This window comes from Semicossyphus pulcher, unplaced genomic scaffold (assembly GCF_022749685.1).
Source record: "Semicossyphus pulcher isolate SPU_LCO1_2020_fin unplaced genomic scaffold, fSemPul1.0.p SCAF_6, whole genome shotgun sequence".
NCBI classification, from domain to species: domain Eukaryota; kingdom Metazoa; phylum Chordata; class Actinopteri; order Labriformes; family Labridae; genus Semicossyphus; species Semicossyphus pulcher.
Genome location: NW_027211737.1, coordinates 6,175,995 through 6,200,204, shown reverse-complemented (window position 1 = coordinate 6,200,204; position 24,210 = coordinate 6,175,995). Strand labels below are relative to the sequence as shown.

At 40.7% G+C, this 24,210-nt stretch overlaps 1 protein-coding gene across 2 annotated transcripts; it reads left to right on the top strand.

Moving 5' to 3' along the window:
* Positions 1-6,577: 6,577 nt before the first annotated feature.
* Positions 6,578-12,104, top strand: dmrt2a (doublesex and mab-3 related transcription factor 2a). Of its 2 annotated transcripts, none has more exons than XM_069683219.1 (4): positions 6,578-6,745; positions 7,527-7,951; positions 10,291-10,393; positions 10,819-12,104. In XM_069683219.1, the coding sequence occupies exons 2-4, from the start codon at positions 7,577-7,579 to the stop codon at positions 11,910-11,912; spliced, it is 1,572 nt and encodes a 523-aa protein (XP_069539320.1). In that variant the 5' UTR covers positions 6,578-6,745; positions 7,527-7,576; the 3' UTR covers positions 11,913-12,104. The 2 variants fall into 2 exon arrangements, with proteins under 2 accessions (XP_069539320.1, XP_069539319.1); XM_069683218.1 differs by having other exon boundaries at positions 10,807-12,104.
* The last annotated feature ends 12,106 nt before the right edge of the window (positions 12,105-24,210 follow it).

The window sequence follows — 24,210 nt, the reverse complement described above, 5'->3', positions numbered from 1 at the left end:
CTGCCATCTAGTGGTGAAATGGATCTACAGCATGTTCATACATCACAGGACAGATTTCATAACAGGCCATCAAGATTGGAGTTTCAGTACAAAATATATGTAAATAAAAAAAGAAATAAAAGTAATATAAGGGATAATCAGTAAAGTATTGCTCTATTTAGATTTTCAGGAAGGAAGGGAACAAAGAAATGGGGACTGATTTCCTTATTCACTTTGTGCACATTCCTGCACTACTTTAAACTTTAAAAAACACATTATGTGCATGATGTCTTTTAATCTATTATAGCTTTTGGCATCTTCTTTATAGCATATATTTATTTTAATATGTATCTTTCCTTACTTCTACTTTTCTGAGTGATTATATTCTGCATCATCAGACCAAAGTAATTCCATGTAATGTAAATATCACATGATCCTTTGGGGTTTTCATTCTAAAAGAGGCACTTCACTGTTTCTATATATTGTCCTCAAACCAGTTCAAGTTTAAAACAAGAAACTTTGTGTTAATAAATCACTTCCTAAATATATATTTGTTCTATCTGCTAAAGCTGCACAGGCCTCAGGGTAGCGGAGTCCTGTTCACCTGCTCCAGTCTGCCACCTAGTGGGCAAAATGTGTATTTTTACTGCACCATACTGCTGCCTGCAGTGAAGTACACTATATTACTATGGTGTATCAATGGTAACCTAATGAGGCTAAAACATATTACATTAACTTTCTTCTGATACAGCCCTAAAATAAAATGTTCTGTCAGGATTTTCTGGAATCAGAAATCCAGACTGGTGCAGAGAAATGTAAAAATTCCTGTAGTGGAAAGAACATTTATTGAAATACTCTTCACACACAAAGTTGAGGTACTTTTACTTTTTTTTGTCTTTGTATGTTACTTTCTGAAGAGCTTATTGATAAGATTTTTTTTAGTATACAAAAATAAAGCTGGAATGATAACTGACAAAAATAGGAGGTGTTGAATTTGATAATAACTTAAATCATTTTTTAAAATCCAGAAACATTTTATATTTACAGCTTCTCGTCCTTTTGTGAGGATTTGCTTCTTATTCTTTTGATTGGTTGAATCCTTTTGCTTTATTTCTAAAAAATGTTGACGTTTGGACTGTTGGTTGGAAAAAACAAATATTTGTCACTTTTTCCAAAATCTGAGATTACTGGAGAAATGAATCAGCAGATTAATCCAAAATCAAAATCATCATCAGTTTACGAATGAGCTCCCCCTCATTCAACTAAAAATCCTGCTTTTATATTATTGCATGTGTATTAATAGTCTAATGATCTACTTTATTAAAGTCACAGGTTAGGCCTTTTTCTGCATTGAGAAATTCTACTTTTAATACTTTAAGCACATTTTCCCGATTGTAGTTCACTTAATTGACTTTTTTAAAGCTGGACTTTTACTCATGACATATTATTTTCCCTGTTTATTAGTACTTTTACCTAAGTGAAGGATCCGAGTACTTCCTGCACAGCTGAAGGACACGTCGTCCTGTTTGTTGCACATTAAGGAGGAGAGGTCGAGGTGTCAGAGCCTGCAGACAGAGACAAATGCCGCCCGCCTGGTTTAGTATTTGAGCTGCATGTGTTGTCGCTCCATCAGAGGCTAATTAACATAACAGGATCCCCAGTGATCCCACACTCTGCTCTTCTGTCTATACCCAGCTCCGGTTACACTTTACGACCGGCACAGCGGGACGTTTCCAACAAGATGCTGCTGTTTCAATCAGACCCCAGAGTAAACCGGACAGCGTGTGAGAAAGTGTCATTACGTGTCTGTGTCTTTCTCCAGTCTGTGCCCATTAAAAAAGGGACAACGTGATCAGTTAGAGCCTGTTTTTTAGCTTTTATACAGGGTTTGTCCAAGATTTTAAAAGGAGGAAAGGGACATTTTTAAGTTTTATTTCTCTTTTATTTTTGACATCATTACTTCTGGGATCCCTAAAAATTTCTATACCAACTCCTAGCCTACAAGGACCCTTGAAATGTATTTAAAAAATGCCATTGATGGAGCCCTGAAAAACACTCAAGTATCCCCTTGAATTGCATTACTAATACCCGGAATCAATTCATAGATTCAAAAATGTCTCAATGATCTTTGAAATTCCTTTACTAAAAGCTAAATCCCCTCAAGGATCCACCAAAGACCCCAGGGATCCTCACTGTTCCTTGAAAGTACTTAAGTAAGGCCTTGAACCCACGTTGAGATTCCCTATCAACTCAGGAAGGATTCCTGGACATGCATCAAATATCTAAACTCATTAAATGCCTGGAAACCCTTAAATAGATTCTTAAAATCTCCTTAATCTCCCTGCAACGGCCCCTGAAAGTTATTCCATAATACCTGGAATTTGTTCACTGATTCCTGTATCCATTGTAAAAACTCCTTGAATTAATCCAATATTTCCTGGAGACCTGTCAAGGAAGCTCAGTGGGTCCCTTCAAAAACTCCTGAAACCTCTAAATCACCAAGGCTTTGCAGAAAAGATATCATACGTCCTGACCCAGATCTGGAACTCAATCAATAACACCTTAACTATGTGAATATGTGTATATGAAGGATCCATTGAATCCTGTCATGAACCTTTCAGCTCCCTCAGTGTTGCCTGGAATCTCCTCATGGACCCCTGGTTTCTTACAAGGATTCTGAAACATCTTCAAGGACCTTAAAAAATTTGACAAGATCTCAAGACCCCTGTAAAAACTATTTAATTTCCAAATGTGCCTTGAAGCCTTTCAAGGATGTCTGGCAGTTCCTTATGGATCGCCAGACCGTTTCAAAGGTCCTTGAAACTCCGTCAAGACTGCCTGGAACCACTTCAACCACCTAAGTATCCTCGGACCCTTTAGGCCCTGTAGACTCTTGTAAAGCTACCTGAAATTCCTCCGATAATGCCTGAGACCTTACTGGAATGCCTCCAGACCACTCAAAAACCCTGAAACTTTTCATTCATGTAAGGATCCATGAGAACTTCTTTTAGATCCCTCTAGGATTTTGAGGTCAGTGGAACTTCTTCAAGAATACATGGATATTACAAGGTAAATCTGAACCTCCAGATAATTACCTGGAATCCCTTTAAGGACCCATGGAAAACCGTCAAAGATCACTGAATCTCCTTTAAGGATTCTAAAACTCCTTTAAGGACTTACTATCCCAAGTCTTCTGCAAAGACAACCAAAATCTCTTCAATTAGGCCTGCAACCTGCACCAAAGATCCCTGGGATCTCCTCAAGGATCATCAGATCTTTGAAGACCCTTTAAAGTTGATTCAAGGATGCTACACTCCTCTTGGATCCTTTAAAAAGCTTTGGACTCTGTAAAGCCTCCTGAAATTACTCCACTGATGCCTGTAACCACTTCAAGGATCCCTGCAATCGCATCGAGGATCTCCATCCTCTGTAAAAGACCCTAAAACTCGTTCTCTAACAACTGGAACCTCTTCAACGATTCCTGGGATATCCTCAAGGATCAATAGACACTTTCACAGACACTTGAAACTTATTCAAACCGCCTCAAACAACTTCAAGAATCCCTGGAAACTCCTAGAGGACCTTTCGACCCCTGTAATGACTCCAAGGATGACTGGATCACCACACCACTGCAAAGACTACAAAGTTTAAGATCCCTGGACCCTCACAAAGACACTTTCAATAAATGCTTGGAATCCATTAAAAGTTGCATTGGTACTACTGCTGGATTCCTCCAGGACTTCAAGACCATGAAACAATGGAACTCCTTTTTGAATGAATGGATACATTAAAGATAATTGCAACTTCTTCAATGACGCCTAGAAACTCCTAAAATAGCTACACATTACTACCTTTAGCCTCTTCCAAATTCCCAAGAGCGTCTTGGAGCGACCCCTGGAAGTATTGAAATGACGCCTGGATACTCCTGAAAGATTCCTGGAAACCCATTCAAGGACCTCTGGAGGCCCCCCTCTGCTCTTCCTTAATGATGCAGCGGACACAGACAACACGTTTCACCTGGATGGTCCGGGTCTGTGCGTATCCTCCCGTCCCACCGTCCAGCCTGCTCCCCACATCAAAGCATTCCTGATGGGGAAACGGCAGCCCGGGGTGGCCGCTCGTAACCTCCGTAATAAATTAAGACGAAGTGGCAAATAAAGCTGCACCTGCAGGCCTGACGTCTTCACCTCCAACACATGGAGGAGCCGTTAAGAGGCACCGTCTTCATCTGGAGGAAGAGAGGACAGAAAAACATGGAGGGACGGTTTTCAGACGATAAAAGTAATGTGTTTTTATATTTCATTAACATCTAAAATTCAAAAGCTAAATACGTTTTGATAACTGAAAAAAAATCATAAATTACAATTTTACACCGTTTAAATTAATGACGCAATCCGAGATTTTAAAAAAGCAATGACGTAGTTTATTTAAGCTAATAGCTAGCAGTGTCTTTTAGCTACCTTAACAAAGCTAACTAGCCGTCCATTCTTTGATAGTCTACACAGTTCATATAAGATTTATAAACACTAAAACAAACCAGTAAACACACCGTTGACCTATTTTTCAGTGTAAGTCCTCAATATTAACCTTGTTTCATTGTAGATATACGATAAAAAAATGTATGAATTACTATTAGGATACCACATACTGTCCCTAATCAAAATGTGAGAATGTTTTTGTCTCGTTTTGGATATAAAAAATAATGAAATATGCCTATATGTATATATAAATATGATCTAAAATTTAGAAAATACCATTCATACAATTTCTACGTAGGCCTCAAACTCTAAAGTAGCTAATAGAGTGCTGAGAGTCAATATATTTATTGATTTATATACATATTTTAATAACAAAACAAAAGCTCCAGGAACTACTCGGTGCCAGATCCCCCTGGCCTATTCGATGGCCACGTCTGGCCCATGTATTTGAAACACAAGAACATCAGACGTCACTAATCTAAAGCATCCACTGACACAGACATTTAAAACTTCTCAGACATAAAGCCATCTTTGTAAATCCAACATAAATCCAAAACATGACAAATTGAGGTGATTTCCTTTTCCTTATGTTACTTTCTCTAAATTAAGCTTAATTTAAATTATAAATGTATAAAGTCAGGCATAAAAAGACATCTTAAAAAGAAAATAACCTACATTACAAACGTCACAGAGATTCATATCCTCCTCTTAACTTCGCTTTGTTCGTTAATTTCACATCACAAGGCAGATAAACGGACAAAAGGTTAAAGTCAACATGGCTATTTTAACGCTGCGGTATATGAAGGGTGTATTGTCCTGTTGTCAGTTCCCATGGACGTCTGTGTAAACGACACGATGTCTCTTTTCTTGTTTTGCGTCAGACTAATTTTCACTCAGCGAGCTGCAAACAAAGAGCCAAACATAGAAAGTTCTCGACATTCCTCTTTTAAATTCAGGTGTAATCCGTCACACCCAGCGATGTTACAGCGACCTACTCCTCCTTGTAACCTCTGAACATATCAAATATTATCTGACTTTTATTATGAAAAATGTCATTATGAGTTTAATGGACTGAGGAGGGCAGTGCGAGAGAAGTGATCAATCTTGTAAAGTTATACAGCTGAAGTGAAAAAGTTTTAAAATATATCCTCATATGACATATTTTTATTGTTGTTTTTTTGTTAATGTTAAGTTAGAAATGTGGATTAAATAGCCTTTCATAATAGTAGATTTGTGAGGTTTAGGGGTGTTTTAGGGGTAAAAATTGATTAATTGGATTTATAGGATCACTTAAAGGTTTAGGTTGGTGTTTTTTTGGTTGTTTTTGCGTGTAGGACTCACATTTTTTCTTCAGGTGTGATTGTTGTGAAAACATTGTAATCATCCTGATTAACTTCTGCAAGGAGGACAGACTGCAACAACCTGTAGGACACATTTATCACCTGTTAACCTGCTCTCATTTACATTACAGAATTTTGCTGTTATAGTCAGCATTTTAAGTTAGGAAATAAACTTTCCTATGACAGCCTATCAGGCGGTTTATCACCTCTATTTCGGTTTCTTAAGCTGTCCTTATTAATAATTCATAGAAATGTAAAGTAGCAAATCAGGATTAAACTTTCATTTGTATTTAATGAAACAAACTAATTGAAAATGTATCCCCCCGGTTGTAAACTTAAAAGATCCATATTCTATTCTAAGGCTAAGCAGGAAAGTTTCCTAGCTAAACAAGCTAGCTAGCTTAATTTAAGCTAATTAGTCTCTTTAGCTCTCAATAAGAGGAAAGGGGGAGCTATAAATGATATCTATTTAGGCAACTCAATGTGAATAAGGCCACTGTTACAAAAAATAATTAATTATTAAAAGTGACTTTCCTTTAGTTTCTATACCTTTATGATCGATGTATGACTAAATGATGGACTCGTTACTGAGTAGCAGTAATCACATTACTGCTAACAGTTACTAGGAGAACCCCATCCGCCCAAATAACGGCTAGTAATCCTATTGGTCGGTGCGTGTTTGGAAGCAGCCAATCAGAAGCCAGAGAGCGCAGACTGAAGCTGTTCTTAGGAGTGGCGCTCCGTGTGTCTGCTTCAGAGGAAACCTGGATCTGTCCGGAGTGTGACACGTTTCTATTCACTCAATTAACAGATAATAACAAGCCTGTTCTGGAGTCTGTACTGTGTGTTTGTGTGTGTGATTCATCAGAGACATAACGACGTGCTGAACGCTTTCCCACACCGCTGCTGCACAAACCCGGAGAAGCACCGCTGACACAACTTCTGGAGGTAAACCGAGCTCTTATGCTCTTCATTGTTTACAGATTTACGGAGTGTGATAAGACTTTTAATGGACTGATGTGATCAATAATTTAGACATTTAGTCATTTTAATGATCTCTTCTCTGGCTGTAGGCAAATTTAGGCATCCAATTATAGATATTCCTATTTCCTCACTTATTACGTCTACGATTTGTAGCCTAGTGTACAAAATAGTTTAATGTCTCCAATATAATGTTTAATAAGTTAGAGCAATCGTAGACTTACTATAAGTCCATATCGATAGTAGCCTATAGACAGGCTTTCTATCAGAAGTAGACTAATAGACTAAGGATAGACTTTCTGGGTTATACCGGTATTGTTCTGCATTTCTAGACTTGTAGGAAGATTATTTCCTCTTTTTAGTTTGGCTATATTTTTGCAGGTTAATAACTAAAGTAGACCATTATTAAGTCTTTTTTATTTTTTATTTGTTGCTTCTCTATGTGTGGATATGTTATCTTTGTGTGATGAAATTCAGTTTAGCTCAAAGGGAAATACCTTATTCATTTAATCCATCATTTAGTATAAGACAGGTGTTTTTGGAGTGTAAATATGCTAGAATAATATACAACATAATTTGCCAATTTATAGTTAATTTTCCGGGGTTGAATTTAGATATTATTTTAAACGTATTTACTGAAGTGGCGCCTTAAAGGTGAGGTTGGAAACATTTAGCCTACCCATGAAGTCTCATTAAATGCTCACGGTTCTAAATAATTCAAGGCTAATTCTTTATTATTTGTCTGCAGAAAAAGCTAACCTTAAGTGTACAGACAGCCGGCGGAGGACTCGGGCAGACATGTCAGACATCGCCGGTTGCGAGTTTGAAATCGACGTGGAGAGTCTGGAGACGGAGAGCGACGACCCGGCGGACTCCTCTTGCAGCCGGCCCGGCTCTGTGCCGCTCGGCGCCGCCGCCTCGGAGGACGACGGAGACGGCTGCAAGAACGACGACAAGCCGGGCCCCAGCGGCCTGTGTCCTGGGGACCAGAGGAAGCTGAGCCGGACGCCGAAGTGCGCCCGCTGCCGAAACCACGGCGTGGTCTCCTGCCTGAAGGGACACAAGCGCTTCTGCCGCTGGAGGGACTGCCAGTGTGCCAACTGCCTGCTGGTGGTGGAGAGGCAGCGGGTGATGGCGGCGCAGGTGGCCCTGAGGAGGCAGCAAGCCACTGAGGTAAGCCGGGACTCTGTGTGTGTGTGTGTGTGTGTGTGTGTGTCTGTCCATGAGTCCATCGGCTGGCTCCACATCTTTTAATGCTGCTACTAAACCTTTAAAAACTTAGAAGCAGGTAGTAAAAGTTTGATGCGTTCAGGTGGAGTTAGTAACAGCTGATAAACAAATTAAACACCGCATTTAAAGTTCTCTTTATTTCCCGTCGACAATCAATCGATTCAAATAAGTTCCTTTGAATACTAACAATGCAAAAACAATAAGATTAACAATCTAAACAAAACATGCTCACGTGCTCAGATTCACGTTTGCATCCAGAAGTGTCCATCAATTCTCTCGCTGCCTTTGAACGCAGCATTGTTCCCTGTAGAGATTACCTGGAGTTGTTGACCTTTCCTCTCCTAACCCCTTTTTTATTTACTTTGTGAATCCAGTGGCTCAGTTTCTACTATCTCTACACACTGCAGAAAATGCATATCTACTTATAATCTGCTACCAGAGGGCAAAAATCATGTAAGACATGTTAAGAATTTATTAATCTTTTCAGATGGCAAGATGGTAAATTATATCATCATCATAAATTCTACACAATAAGCTCTCTAACAGCTGATTCTCCAAGTGTTCAGTTTTACTTTATTCCAACAGAACTTCAATTGTTTGTTTAAAGTAATCATTATGATTGAACTAATAACAACTTAATATTCCAGTTGAAGTTATTTTTAATGGCTCTTTTTATTTATTTGAGACGCAGTGTGACATCAAGGGGGCCGTCTATTATTCAATCAATCAAGTTCATTTTTAAAACCTATTTTATAATTAAAAAAAGGTTGACCGAATCAGTGATGGTAGAATCCACACCAGTTACATTTATAAGACAATTAATAATACAATTTCTTGATAGTTTATTTGAAGAAGAAAAAGAAGACAGTGTATATTGATCAACAGTGTACATTGATCATCGCTAGTCCCTTTTGTCAGATGTTGTTGGCATCCTTAAACAACCAAAACAATTCAATAGGCACAATGGTTAAAAAATATACTAGTTTGTGATAAAAGCAACGTAAAACAACATGAGAGGACATAATCCAATTTATGCTAACGTTCAAGCAGTCAGTGTTGACATTTCTCATTTCTTGACATTAAACGAATGACATAATGGCGACTCTCTCTTATTGACTGTGCTACTGAATTCCATTGATGTGATGCTCTGAAGGAAAAGACGGCCTGACTAATACAGTCCCCCCTAACTGCACCTCAAGTTGTGAGGCAAAAACGACTGAAACAATTACAGCAAAGTATGTAAAACAGACTGGAGGGAAAAAAACACAATTTATGACCCTAATATGCAGAAAAAACCAGTTTTGATTTCGGGTTACAGTACACATATAATTCTTGTTCTTAAACCGGCGTATTTCTGTAAACAAAGCAGGAGAAGAAATCAAAGAGGCTCAGCCGATAACGTAGTGCCTGTAAAGCTCTCGAAGAGGAACGCTGCACGGCTTCAGATGTCAACAACCAGTCCTTGATGATTTTATTTTCTTTGAATGACATGATAAAAGACACTCTAAAGTTACGTTTCTGTTTGTCCCTGCCAAACTCACCCTCCTGATTTTGAAAGCAGTGTTCTGTTTGGTTTCGATTTAAGTTTGAGCTCGTATGCATGTAGCAGATCGGATTAAGGTTTAGAGGTTGGCCACTCTTGTCGTTATTTTACGTGTATTACTGTGTCACTTTGAATCATTATTAAATATATGTTAAAGATTATTATCACAGCTTTATTAGAGAAGGTAAAAATACACGTTTCAATCTCTTTAAATGATCATCTGAAAGCTAAACATTTGGATATGTGTGTGTGATATATGTGTGTGTGTTTTGACTGTGGTGACATTCAAATATTTGAGAGTGTCTGCGGTAAAATAATGAACCACGTCAGCTGTGGTATTTTAAAGATGATACCAGATGGACGTTTTGAATGTGTGTGTGTGTGTGTGTGTGTGTGTGTGCGTGCAGGGTGTGTGTCAAGCTAAATGTGTGACTTTATTGCACAATCTGGTGAAAATATTGCAGCGTGAAGTTATGCCCTCATCTTAAACTGTTACGTTGTTTCTTTAAATACCAAAAATGAATGTATTTAATCTATTACTTATCTTTAACTTTAATGCAAATTGTAGACTTACATGTTTAGTTAAATTGCTGAACATACTTTAACTGTTAAAGGAACCAGAAAAGAACAGAAAAAAAGGCACCATATTTTTAACAGGTTCATAATTTCCACCTTTGACTTGGAACAAATCAGCCTTGAGAGCGTGTCTTTAATCAATTTTCTTTTTTTAATTTCTCAGGATAAGAAAGGAATATCTGGGAAACAAATTCCAGCTGAGAGGAGGACGATATATCAGCGACACATTCGACCGTCCACCATGCTCGCCAAAAGCATCCTGGAAGGTAAGAAGGGAACAGATCTGACACAAAGAAACATGTTTCATGTCTTTGCATTTCTGATCTTTGCTTGTTTTCTGTCCCTTTTTATCTCTGATCAAACGTCTTTTCCTCCCTTAGCTTTTCCTGGATTTCTATCTTTTTCCATTAACAACACATAAACAGTGATAAGGACTTACTAACAGCTGTAAGCAGTGTCTTGATAAACCTTTGGCATGCAATAAATTCATGAATTATCATCCTAATCACTGTCACAACATACAGAGTGATTTAATTACTGAGCATGATTTGTAAAGAGAGCAAATCTCTGCTTTGATGCATGTTTGCCTGTGTTCTGAACATTTGTCCTTGCATGCTTGACATCATTATCAAATGATCATAAACACATTTCAATTAAATGAGGGTTCTTCTGATGGCAGGATACCGTCCAGTGCAGTCTGATCCGTTCCTGGCAGCCAACCCGTCCCTCCCCCCGCCGCTGAGTGACCGCATGAGGAAGAGGAGAGCCTTCGCCGACAAGGAGCTGGAGACCATCATGCTGGAGCGGGAATACAAAGAGCGAGAGCTGCTGGAGAACAGCCAGGCGGCCACAGCTTCGCTCCTCTTCCCAAACAACATGGTCCACCACGCTGCCGAATACAACTCGTACAAGACGGCGTACTCACCTGCCGCTCAGGCTGAGCCACAGCCCAAAGATCTGTGTAACTTCCTGGGTCCCAACTGCCTCGATCTGCCCATGCAGTACCCGGCCAGCTCTGCCAACGTGGAGCTCATCGCCTCCAACGTCAGTGTCGCTACCACCTACCGCCATTACCCTCTGCAGCCGTCACGAGGCGGCTTCATGATGTGGCCCCGCGGAGCAGCTAACCTGGGTGATGCTCTGCTCTACCAGCAGTGTCTCTTCAACGCCACGGCCATGCAGAACATGAAGCCGGGCGCCGTGTGGGAGCCCAAAGCGATGCCTGCAGAGAGCCAGCTGCCAGAGCAGGAGGCAGCCGCTGCTCTCGCTGCCAAACTGGAGGGATCCCGAGCCGCTGCCCTGCAGGACTCCTCAGACCCTCAACGACCTGATCCCAAACCTCCTGTAGTCGCTCAGGGGGGGCAGAGGGAGTGCTCGGCCTTCTCTCCGCCTAAAAGGAGCTTTGGACAATCCTTCCCCAACAACTCTCATTCCCACAGCTCCAGCCAAGTCCTGAACAAGCTGAGCAAGGACAGCGCTAAGCTCTCCATGAAACTCAACTCCTTTCACTCCCTCATCCAGCACTCGCTGAGTGAAAAAGCCAGTGGCGGGGCCGGCCCGGAGCTCAGGCCTCCGTACTGCAAAGAGCTCTTAGAGGAGGCCGCTCGAAAGTTAAGGGAGGGCTCCGCTAAAGACATTCAGGCGGTCAAAATCAGCGACAGGTACGCCAAAGACTTTCTGTCCAAACCTGTGGGGACCAAGATGGCGTCCAGCGAGTCTTTGTCTTTCTCTGTGGAGGCCATACTGAAGAGACCGACACCCGCCATGAGTAGAGCATTCCATTAACTTCCATTAACATCTTGCACTATAAACATCTCATGTTGTGGTTTTGGGGTCAAACAGAATCTTAAACACAGAGGGCACTGCTTCAGAAATTAGACCAGCTAGAGACGTGTATGTAATATTTATGTACAGTATATTATATTTTACATCTGCATGTTTAATAACTTTATTATGTAGAGTATTTAAACCCGATGTTTTCCTCATGTCAATAAACTTTATAAGACTGAACTCTTTCCATAAAAAGTCTTGTATTTCATTTTATGCTCACGTTCTGACACGTTTAACTGTGAACAGGTTTTTGTTTAGGTCAGGAGTTAGTCTGAACCCTCTCGTAAATCACCACGGTTTTTACATTCACACATAAAAAACTCTTCAGACAAAACACATTGAAAAAATTCAAAATCCAGCAGAGTAAAAAGAGTTTGTAGTTAAAATTGAGTTTTCTGAGAGTTTATTAAAAAAAATAACGGAACGATACGTATGACAGAATAATATTATTTTACTTTTTAATGTTTTTTAATTTATCTTGAGCTTCATTTATGCAGGAGGCAGGTTTAAAAAGGAATAGAGGCATTTTATATCTTATTTTGAAATTCAGAACTTGAACATTTTGTATCATGTACAGGAATTACAAAATAAGTGCCTATATTTAACATTAGTTCACATGCATTTTGTTGGAAACGTGCTGTTTATTACTTACTGACTTGAATTCTGCAACAATCATAGATCATGGCATACAGAACTATATTTAAAAAAATACATTTACATAAAAAACAAGTATTTTTTAGTTTTTTAAATAGGTTTATGGCATCTACATGTGAGGCTTGACTTGTTGATGTCGGCAATGGTCAAATGAAGTGCAGCAGAAATGTATCTGAAAGTAATTTTACCGACTTTGCAAATCCCTGAGACACTAAAATTAAGTTACATAATCTTGATAACAATCCTACAATATCACATGAAGGTGTTTAACGCAGATTTAATAGCAAAAATGTAACTTTCCGTAACAAAAGCACATCACTGAGGAACATTGATTGTTTTTGATGATATTGTCTATTTGCAAAACCACAAATCAGACAAACTAATGACGTGAATGACGTGTAGATGTGGACTGACTGTGTCCTCTGAGGGGTTGAAACATGATACCAGCCCATAAATCTGTGAGCAAAATCATCTCATCCGTTCATGATGCATTTCTCCACTCATTCCTTTCCAGTTACAGGCCCTCAGCGTGTGTGTGTGTGTGTGTGTGTGTGTGTACACGCTGAAAGACATCTCCAAACATGGGTCTCACATGAGCTGCAGACCACTGATCCGTGCAATAATGAACAAGACGAGAGGTTGGAAAATAAAGTCACTAATCTCTCCTTTCTGGCACAAACAGTCACTTTTCATCGGCAGGTTTCTGCAGCCAAACCACTCGACCTCGATTTATTTTTACTCTGGTAAACCCACTGAGAAATCTGCCGTCAGGAGGAGATCGTGTGATGATGGTTTCAAAGAGTGCTGTTGTTGCTGCTGTGAATGGACTGATGATGACGATTGGACAGACAGCGGATGTCATTTTAAGAGACACAGAGACAGTAAAGTGCAATCATTCTGAGTTTAAAGAGTGATTTGACCTTTGGGAATGTAGTAACGTGTTAGGTGGAGTAATGAGTAGGGTGTTTAACTGAGATTAGCTTAGCACAAAGACGTGAAACAGCTAGCCTGGCCCTGTCAAACAGCCATCCTATAAAGTGCTCTGGTTAACACGTTGTGCCTGTCTGTTTCAATATAATAAAAACCAACGTATAAAGGCCAGACTGAGTTTTTTTGTGGGCCCAGAGGAGACATCATTAAAAGACAATTACAGCATTTTTTAAACCAGTGCTCCAATAAATATGTGGAATCGCTCCATCACATCGTCTCAGCAGGTAGCTTTGAAACAGGCTGCAAAGGCAAATACTTAATCTTGCAAGCAACTGCACCCAATATGTCAACTGGTTACGGCTGTATGTGCTCCCCGCACTGTTTGTCCCTTTTCCCCTTCTGTTGCCTATTCCCAGCTCTTCCCAGGTGATTGCTCATTGAGGTGCACCTGGTCTGACATGCTTAAAGACACCAGCAGTGACATCAGAGGAGAGGCTTCTGTGTTGCTGTGTTTTGTGGATTTTGTTGGTCTTCAGTTTATGATTTGGTTGTTAGTTTGTTCTTTAATAAATCCCATGTATTTGGGTGTTTCATATGGTTATTTTTGGACCTTGTTGTGGACAGTTGTGTGTGTCTGACCACATTATAGAAAAAGTCCCCACTCTCTCCAACTGTGGCTCATGTTTCCTTTAATGTTTTTCTCACCTCTTGCAACATTTCAGAGCGTGGCTTCTGTTTCTGGTTAAACACGAAGGATCTTACTCTTTCATATTAAGGTCTGTCTCTGTAAGGATTCTTTGTTGTAAGTAGATGGAGACTTTTTGAGCATTTATGGCTACATCCATAGACATACAACTCTGGAAAAAATTAAGAAACCACTCCAAATGTTCCTTAAACCAGCATCTCTCTCTACATGTCACGGCCAGCCCGATCCAGATCTGAACCTCACTGAAAACCTCCTGAATGTGATCAAGAGGAAGATGGATGGTCACAAGCCATCGAACAAAGACGAGCTGCTCCAAGAGCGGCCTCACGTCACCCAGCAGCTCTGTGACAGACTGGGGGAGAGCATGCAGAGATGCATGAGAGCTGTGATTATTGATTCTGAATTCTTCTTGAGTGAAAATATTTGTATGCTGTTGTTTAAACATGAACATGAACTTGTTTTCTTTGCATTATTCGAGGTCTGGGAGTCTACAGTTTTAGGGGCTCTACATCGCCCAATTGTATGGAGACCAAAACGTAGCAAAAGTTGTGCATTTTAAACCAATTAGTACTGATGAACTAGTTTTAGCCTCTGATAACATTATGGAAAGAATTCCGACCTTCTCTCTCCAACGATGACTCATTTCTCCAGCATCTGCTTCCGGAAACAGCTCACCTTTTCATCCAAATTTCAGAACACTTTAGCTTCTGGTTTAACAAAAAGGATTTTACATTAATAAGTAAATATCTGTAGAAATCCTTTCATTAATGTTGTTAGACACTTGGGCCCGTCAAGGGCCAAAAATAGCACATCTGGGGTGCTGGTTTAGCTCAGCGGTTAAATCGCTTGCTGCAGCACATATCGATGCTGCAGCCTGGGGTCCGACTCCCACCCTCGGGCCCTTTGCCGCGTGTCATCCCCGCTCTCTCTTCCCCTGTTTCCAACACGATCTACTGTCCTCTCTCTGTCAATAAAGGCATAAAAAGACTTCTTATAGACATACTTTGATAGAGCGCAGTTTCCCAAAAAGATTACGTTGCAGCCATTGTAGCTTGTTCAAAGCTGCAAGCTGCAATCTCCTGGAACAATTTCAAACGTTGCCGTACTTATAATTTATTTAAACCCAAAAATATCAAATTATTCAAGGTATGAAAACATCTTTTAAATCACTGGACCAAGACGTTTGGCACAGTGTTTTTTACACTTCTATTTTGGAGCAGATCAAACAAACATTCCCAGCGAGCTCTTTAACATTTACAGCTCTAAAGTATCAAATCATGCGATACTACAAGAGCACAATAAAGACATTGTGTCTGTCTATGACTGAACAATGGTTGTGTGTGTTTGTGTGTGTGTGTGTGTGTGTGTGTGTGTGTGTGTGTGTGTGTGTGCGCGCTCCGACAGCAGTTGGCTGCTGAGCAGAAGGTGACAGTGTTTGTCTGCACTAACTGTCACTGATAAGTATCTGCTGAAGTCCTGACTACTCTCTCATTCCCAAAGTGTGAGATTTAACATGTCAGCAGAGTGGGTTTGTTGACTCACCCCCCTCCCCTGTTCTCCTCCCCCCTCCTCCACCCCTCTTATCAACAGTTGTAGTTCACACAGTAGCATTTTGTTTGGGGCACGCAGGTGTCGTTTGCCATTTAGAGACTTCAATGACTTTCCTTCATGCTGAGATGTTGGAGAAGGAAAACACACAAACGGTCTGGGAATCTTGTCTTTGGCGTCTCTTGTTTCAAGGCTCAGAAAGAAAACAGAGCAGAGGTCCTGGTGTGTTTGTTGCTTACACAGACAGATGCGGTCGACTGAAGTTTCACAAAGCTAAACTTGTTTGCAAGTAGAGCACGACATCTTTCACTTAAGTCGTTTAATTTCCTGCAGATTCAAGATTCAACAACCAAACTTTACATCACTGAGAAAGTGCAGCAGTTGCTAAATTTAAACAAGTTTAAACCACCGTGTGTAATCCAACCGGTGGAAGGCAAGTGGATCCCTGTTTTGGAAAGTAAGTCTTTATGCTCAGTACTGTACTTCAAACTTCCATGGCCCCCAGAGGATGTATCCTACAGACTTTGGTGATTCCTACATGGTTTTGAGTAGAACATCTCACAACCATTCGATGGATTTCTATGAAATTTTCTACAGACATTAATATAGTAAATGTCTGACTTTTCGTCTAGCGCCATATACACATTACATTTTTAATTTGAAATATATCCCATAATTACTCCAATGACATGTCTTTAATCCTTGCTGGTCTTTGTGTTTTATAGCTAATTAGCACTTTAGCATGCTAACATGCTAAACAACAATGGTTAACATGGTAAACTGTATGCCTGTCAAACATAAGTAAATAAGTAAGTCATTGAGAGCATGTTAACATCTGTAGCATTTAGCTTAAAGGACTGCTGTGCTAGCACGGCATTAGGCTAATGACCAAAAGCTAATTAGTCCTGAAACGTTCTGTTAAATTCATGGGGTGTTATTAACACGTGCAGACCACAATGCCTCTGGACGCTACAACCAATCAGAACAACAAAACCTATACAGATGGCTGCTCGGCTTGGAGGCTAGTTTTAACATCGAATTTATTTAGCTTGTAGTTCAACTAAATACACAGATGTTTGGCATGACATCATTTGTTAGGCAACACTTAATATTTGTACGTGACATGAACTACTGTTCAGTTAGTTTAACATGGAAGCAATAGTGAGTTTGGAACTTTCCTCGTCAACAGCAGCCATCTTGGTTGTTAACAAAAATGACTCCTCTGAATAATCATTATATTAAACTTGATTAATACCGCCCTATATTAGACAAATGGCTGTGACTGTCCTGAAATCTCCTTCTGAACCTGAGGATCTTAGCACATGACACAACATAAGATAGCATAGGCACTATTTGTCTGGACTAACACTGTGCTTAAGTGCAGCCCTCCATAGACGCTACCTTGGCTATAGACTTATCTGTCTTGTTTATACGTGTATGCAGAGACCTATAAGCCTATAGAAAAGCTCAGAAGTAAATCATAAGTTTTGGTTTTCTGGAACAAAAGTAAACATGACGAAAGAATGGTGTCATCAGCAAAGAGATTTAACTTGTAGTACGGAGTTCCCCTGCTACGATACAACAGCTCCATTCTTCTCCTGTCCTCCTGCCCATATAGCATTTGGCTGCCCTGCCAGTGACTGTGTGGTTGGTTTATTGCTTTATCACCGCCCGAGTCGTCTCGACCTGACACTCACGCACACACTTACACACAAACACACACTTATGAACCCTTGTCCAGGTGTTGAAGCCAGCCATCCGTTCCACTGTTTCCATTGTCACGCCAGTAGCTCGCAGCCCATCTGATACGCCACAATCCTTTTGCACATTAAGAATCTATTAAGCACCACAAACTCAAACACACGTTCACACGGTGGGTTATTATGACTCTAGAAATAAATGGCACATGCTGTATTTTGCATTGGAGTTCAGCGGGCGTGAAGGAAAGGGTAGGATCCCTATTCATTTTCACCCGGGTTGTTTCTCTCCGTCTCTACCAGCAGCAGCAGGGAGAGGAACACCGGCCGGTTCCTGCATTCCTTCCCAGCACCTTGTAATCCAATAAGAAATGTGTAGCACTGCAGCTTTTTGACAAGTAGCTCCCACTTAATTACCATGTTGTTAAGGCTGACAGGACGGGGGGGCAGATAGGGGCAGAAGGCTGGTGGTTCAGGGCTGAAGCAGGGGAATGAAACATTAAACACACACCGGAGCATTTACTGATTAGAGATGATCTATTTGGTTGATTTTAACCTCAATGACCAAAATCTGTTTGTATGCAAGTTATGCTAGGATAACAGCAATGTTGAGAGGGTTTATTTGGGGTTGAGAAGTGGAAACAAAGGGTGTTAAGACAAAATATAACTGATCTACTGTGGAGGACTATTCACTACAGTTTGCAGCAAGTTAGAAAAGGATGCTTTATGCAACCTTAAAGTGTTTCGTGCTTTATACAACTTCTTGTTTTATCCTTTGTAGTCTGTCCATGAAACTTTTATCTAGCATTGCAGCTCCTGGAGGAGAAGCTCATATTGGTTTGGGTTAAACATGTTATCTTTGCAGAAAGTTGGATCACTGAGCAACCCAAGCAAGGCTGCTGTGTTTAAATATTTATTGTGAGCACGCATCGTGAGTCCTGATTGAATTGAATTGAACTGAATTGAAAGCCTTTATTGTCATAGTATGACAGGATACAACGAGATTAACAGCCTGTGTCCACTAACGACGTTTTTAGCTCTGGCAGCGTCCACAACCTCAATTTCAGAGCGCTTCTCATCGGCGCTTACTGTTGCTAGGTTATGAAAGTTGACCGGTGGCAATTCTGCTTCCCTTGGTAGTGACTGTTAAGGGCCCGATCAGACAGAACGCGTTTTAGCAACTGGTGGCGGCTTTTTTGTCATTGTTTTCAATGAGAGGGACACTTTTTGCATGCTGCTTTTGCTTTGCAGAGCGCCTCGCGTTTTTGAGGAAAAACTCTGAGCGCCTCGAGTTAAAAAAACTTCAATTCAAAGCACAAAAGCTCCCGACGTAATGGCCATTCTTTCTTATTGTCCAATCGGATGAAAGGAGAGGCGGGCCTTCCGTGAGTTTACAATATAACAGTTAGGTTAATGACAGCTATGAGTCAGTGGTTGCCTTAACAACTGCTAAAAAAAAAAGGTGTAGCGAGCCTGCAAAACGCACTCTGTCTGATTTGGCCGTAAGTCTGTTTTAAATCGCTCTGTCTGCTTAATATTTGCTTTTATTCACGGAAATTGTACAAAGAAAACAGAAACTATGGAAAGGAATAGTGTCCTGGCGTTAGCTGGCGTAAACTGAACACGGCTCCAATGCACCTTTATCAACAACCGTTTAAGATGTTAACCTCTGGTTTCTTGTCAAAGACAAACACTCTTGGCAGGTTTACATACACACAATCCACCCATTGTTCAGTGTCCTAATGACTTCTGAGGGTCGAGAACCATTATTTCTATCTCTGACACCTGTGCTTGTTTTTGTTGTTGCAGGAGCCTCAAGTGTAGCCCGGTGCTTCTGCTCACAGCAGGAGAAGAACAACATTTGTGCAACACAAAGTGACATTTGGAGCAAGAAACAAGACAACTGAACGGTCGGTCTGTGGCCCAAAGTAAACATGAACCTTCTCCTCAGGTCCATAAAACAATCAGCCCTCTTCAGCCTGGACCTGAGAGACATGTTACAACTAAAGTGATTATTGTTTTTCAAGAGGGGAAGTTACATCACCTCTGTGTTTTACTTTGTTCATTCAGACTTCGTGTTCCTCGGGAGTTGACCCCAATTTGCAAGTTGAAGCTACTTTAAGGTGTGTCGTCTTCTCTGGAAAAATTTTGAAACATTCACGCAAGGATCAAGGAGAAAGGCAAATTGGGCCACTTTAAATTCAGATGATAGCCACATTTGCAAGAGTATGCAAATAGTTGTAAATCTTAGAGCAGCGAGTTTGTAAAAGGCGAACCTCAAGAGAGCGAGAAGACAATCACGTCTTACTTTGTCTGCCGTGTATTTGCTCCTACAGCATTTACATTTAAAGTCGTAGCTCTCTTGTTTCAGTCTCTAAGTGGTTTTGTGAGATTTATTTGACTTTCCCGTTTTGCAAATATGTCTTTATTTTGAGACAAACACAAACATTGGCATCATCTTCACCTGCGGAGCTCTCGCAGGGAATTTGCCAGTCTAAACACTCATGTAAATGCTATGGAAAAATGCTTTGTGTTGCATTGTCGCCCAAAGAAAATATCATGAATCCCCCGCCATGGGCTGTCACTCTCGGCTGTGCACACTGATTACAAATGTTATTTCTGTCCGGCTTGTTGTCTTTGCTGCCTTCTGTTTCTACCCACAGCAGTTTTGTAGCTGCAGTGTGAATGAATGGATGGAAACACAGATCGTTTGCGGCTGTTGCTTCGCGAGCACCACTGCATGTAGAGGTCGGTGCAGATGGTGCAGCTGTAATTCTACTCACACAGAGATAAATGACCACCGCACCTGGCTGAAGCTAACTAGAATAAACACCACGATTGCCAAGGTTAACACTTAAAAGCTCCGATTTGCATACGACTATAAAAGTGTATTCAAATGTACACTCCCTCTTTTACAGCCTCCCCCAGGGCAAACAGAGCGCCTATGTTTAGAGAGAGGGATGTTCTTGATCTTTATACTGCTGAAAGAATTACACTATTAACACGAGAAGACGTAAAAAACTCCCTTTGTTATTCTTTCAAAGGATAAAGTTAAGTTGTTTTTTTTTTTTTTTTACAATAATAGAAAAATACGAGATTATCAGGATCCTGCTTTACCAAGTGTCTCTCATGTAGTGATGCAAAGTCTGCGCTAATGTGTTGAAAGTAGTTAATTTCATACTGAAGCTGTGCCATAGTTTGCATGCACCACAGAGATATGTGAGTCATCCCACCTACTCGGGTGTAGCTGTAATATTGTTCCAAAAAAACGACGGTTCACTTCTGTGTCTGACGCCGTGTGTTTTTTGTCTTTTAACACTTTGCTATGCGAAGAAGCTAACGCAGGTTGCTAACGCCAGCATACAGGCTCAGCTGCAAACTACATAGGTTATGACGCTTGCCTCTGACTCAAAGCATCGACTGTGTAAAAAGGCTAGCAACAGAATTTAACTTTCAGAATTTCATTCTGTTTTTGCAAACATGCTGCACACACAAATGCCTGGAATACACACACGCACAAACAGGACTCTATAGGCATGCACTAATGGAGAGATGTCAAAGTGAGGGGGCTGCACGTGGACATGCGCCCCGGTTAGTTGGGGGATTTGGTGCCTTGCTCAAGGGCACCCCGACAGTGCCCAGGAAAAGAACTCAATTCCACAAGCTAACATCTGTAAATCAGTATTATTTAGCACAGTATACCTACATTATGTGTGTCTCTGCACACAAGAAGGGGTGGTCATTAGAGAAGAGTGCTTAGATGGTACAATGAAGCCTGGATGATCTGTTTTCAAGACTCAGCTGGTGAACACACACAAAGCTTAAAAATGCAGATCAGCAGATGAAGTGAGGGGTCGAATAACACTGAGGTTACCAAACAGTCTGTTACACTGTGTCTTGATACTACATACTGATGCAGTTTTTATTATTGTTTCTAGACCCAGATGTTGAGCTGGTTAGCGCTGTCGCCTCACAGCTAGAAGGTTCCTGGTTCAAATTCAGATGCAGCGGGCCTTTCTGTGTGGAGTTTGCATGTTCTCCCCGTGCATGCGTGGGTTCCCTCCCAGTACTCAGGCTTCCTACCACAGTCCAAAGACATGCTTGTTAGGTTCATTGGTGACTCTAAATTAGGTAGGTATGAAAGTGATCATGAAAGGTTGTCCAGGGTGTAACCCAGCCTCTCGCCCAATGACAGCTGGGAGAGGCTCCAGCCCCCTGTAAGCCTGAACAGGATAAGTGGTATAGATTATGGATGGAAAATTAATGATGAAAGGTTTTTTTGTCAATTATATTTGTACAAAACATGAAAAACATGCAGCTTATACTGCAAAAGAAGACTGTAGGTAGAAGAAGTAGGAAGGAGGGAAACAGAATAGTTAGATGGTTATTTAAATAAACAGTATTTTACACATTTAATGTCTTCTGTTGAATTGAAGTGGCTGCTGCAAAGTGAGTTAACACAGAAGTGAGGCTTTTACAGTGTCGTCTATATACTTCATACTGGGAATAATCAGTGTGTTCATCAAGCTTTGGTAATGACTCTGTTTCCTGTTGTAGGATGACTTGGAGCATCTCCTCAGTCTGCAGTCGACACCTTGTGCACAGAGACGTCTCATCGCGTCCTGCAGGCAGCTGCCTCTGCAGTTTGTTTCCACATTGAAACATGGATTCAATAATGTGTCCTCACACCAGCAGTCAGACTCCAGACTGGAACTTCCTGTGTCTGCATGGGCAGAGAGGGACACTTTTACTGGTCCATCAAAGGCGGCTCATCTGGAGGAGCTGATGGTGCTCATGTGTGGACGGAGGCTCAACACCAGTGGTGTGGTGCAGGTGGTGTGCTATCGTTAACACTGTACTTGCTTCTTTTTCAGTGAGCAATATATTCACCTTAAAAGATCACATATGTGTGTCATGCTTCAGCCCTTGTTGTACCCCTAGCAGCAATGTTTAGAGCCAATGCAGGATTAAGTGTCCTGTTTATGTCATGTCGATAAAAATAAGGGTCAGGAGCAGCACACTGGTCCCAGAGATCAAAATCCTCAGACAAACAATTTGTCCTCTTTTTTTTCTCCAAACCAACGACTCTTATATTTTGTAGACGTTTTATAAAAAGTGGCTCTAATCAGAAGTTTAAAGAAGTGACTGCTTGTATGTGAAGGAAGTCTTTAGTGTTTTAATTTGAGTTGTTTTAGAGCCAGAACGTCCCCATATTTGGATGAGAGGGTTGAAACACATTGCTACAACTCTATCCTGGCTCTAGAACGGGCCACTTTGGTAGCAATCTATCAATTACAAGGTAGCCACGCCCTTTAACAAACCTTGCTATATTTAAGCAATATGACATGAGAGGGAGCGATGTACTGAATATCATCAAGGCTGTGATTCAGTCGTCGGTGCGAGGCCGCAGGCTGCAGATAATGATCTCTTTTGCACCTGCAGAGGCATGTTGGCTTTCAGAGAGGTGACACAACAATTCAGATTCAGCATAAACTGACTAAACATATTTCTGTTTGAGGCCCTGCTCAGCAAAAAAAACTACAAAGTAAAAGAAATGTAGTTACATTTCCTGGATGTTGTAAATGAAACAAATAAAACAATGTAGTCACAGAGAGTTTAGATACACAGTTCAGAGTGTAATCCAGGGTCTTTGTGACACTGTTTGATGCATTTAACTGCTTTTATCCACATTTTTAATCACAATATTAACACGATGACCTGCAACTCTTCCCAGGTTTTCAGGCTGCATGTTACATAAATGACATTTTTACGTCAGCAGAAACCTGCTGACCCCTGAAGGAGCAGGGTGAGGCTTTAACCTTGGAGTTGGTCTGACAAAACCTGTTGCCACTGTGACACTTTGGCCCTGTTTAGTCAACAGGGCCTGTGCTATTCTCTCTGTTTTCACATCAACACATTTTGTTTCCTGTACAAAACAGTGTGAAGAAACTGGTTTCCATTTCTTATCCGCCCCCCGTGTGTGAAGAGGCTGTTTACGCTGTGGCTCGCAGGTGAACAGAGAGGCTATTTCTGCTGCGACAGTCAGACTTTAGTGCTGGCGATGCTGAAATGATCTTATCTGATGAATCTGTTTGTCATTTTCTTGTTGAGCTTTCGCTTATCAGACACCTGAAGAAGACTGAATCTGCTTGCCCCAAAACTTTGTGTGAAGACCAAGAAAGAGTTAAGCCTGTTGTTTCTTTGCATGAAGTCCTACATAAGTATAACAGAGCTGTGACTTCCAAAGATCAGGGTCATGAATATCTTGACAATAAGAAAATGTTTCTGCATGATTCCAGTTTTGTAACAAATAATCAACTAAAACGAAAGAATTAAGATTTTAATCCTGCAGGGAAAGTTGTTTTGCATGTTACTCCCCGCCCCACATTTCCTGCCATTGGTCGACTAATAAAGGCCTGAAAGTACACACTTACTATTTTTGCTTATTTGGGAAACTAAAAAGTCAAAGTGAACATTTTTTTTTATTAAGAAAAGGCATGTTTTGTGAGATGGTTTGAAAAATAATCAGCAGTTTTGAGACATTCTTTCTCTGCCTGACAAAGTCTTTCCTTTCATGATGGATTTACCCCTAAAATCTTAAGGACATTTTGAAAACAATCCTTGATTTCAGACAGAGGAAGGAAAAAGCAGATACCCCGAGTACCATTGACTGTGCCGGCTTATATGACACCAAGTGTGTTTCCATCCACCTGATTTT

What these genes read in the sequence shown, in the direction of transcription:
- dmrt2a (XM_069683218.1), top strand. Translation starts at nt 7,577, where the DNA reads ATGTCAGACATCGCCGGTTGCGAGTTTGAAATCGACGTGGAGAGTCTG. An exon ending in GGAGGCAGCAAGCCACTGAG is followed by an intron (nt 7,952 to 10,290) that starts GTAAGCCGGGAC and finishes TTAATTTCTCAG; the next exon opens with GATAAGAAAGGAATATCTGG. An exon ending in CGCCAAAAGCATCCTGGAAG is followed by an intron (nt 10,394 to 10,806) that starts GTAAGAAGGGAA and finishes TTCTGATGGCAG; the next exon opens with GATACCGTCCAGTGCAGTCT.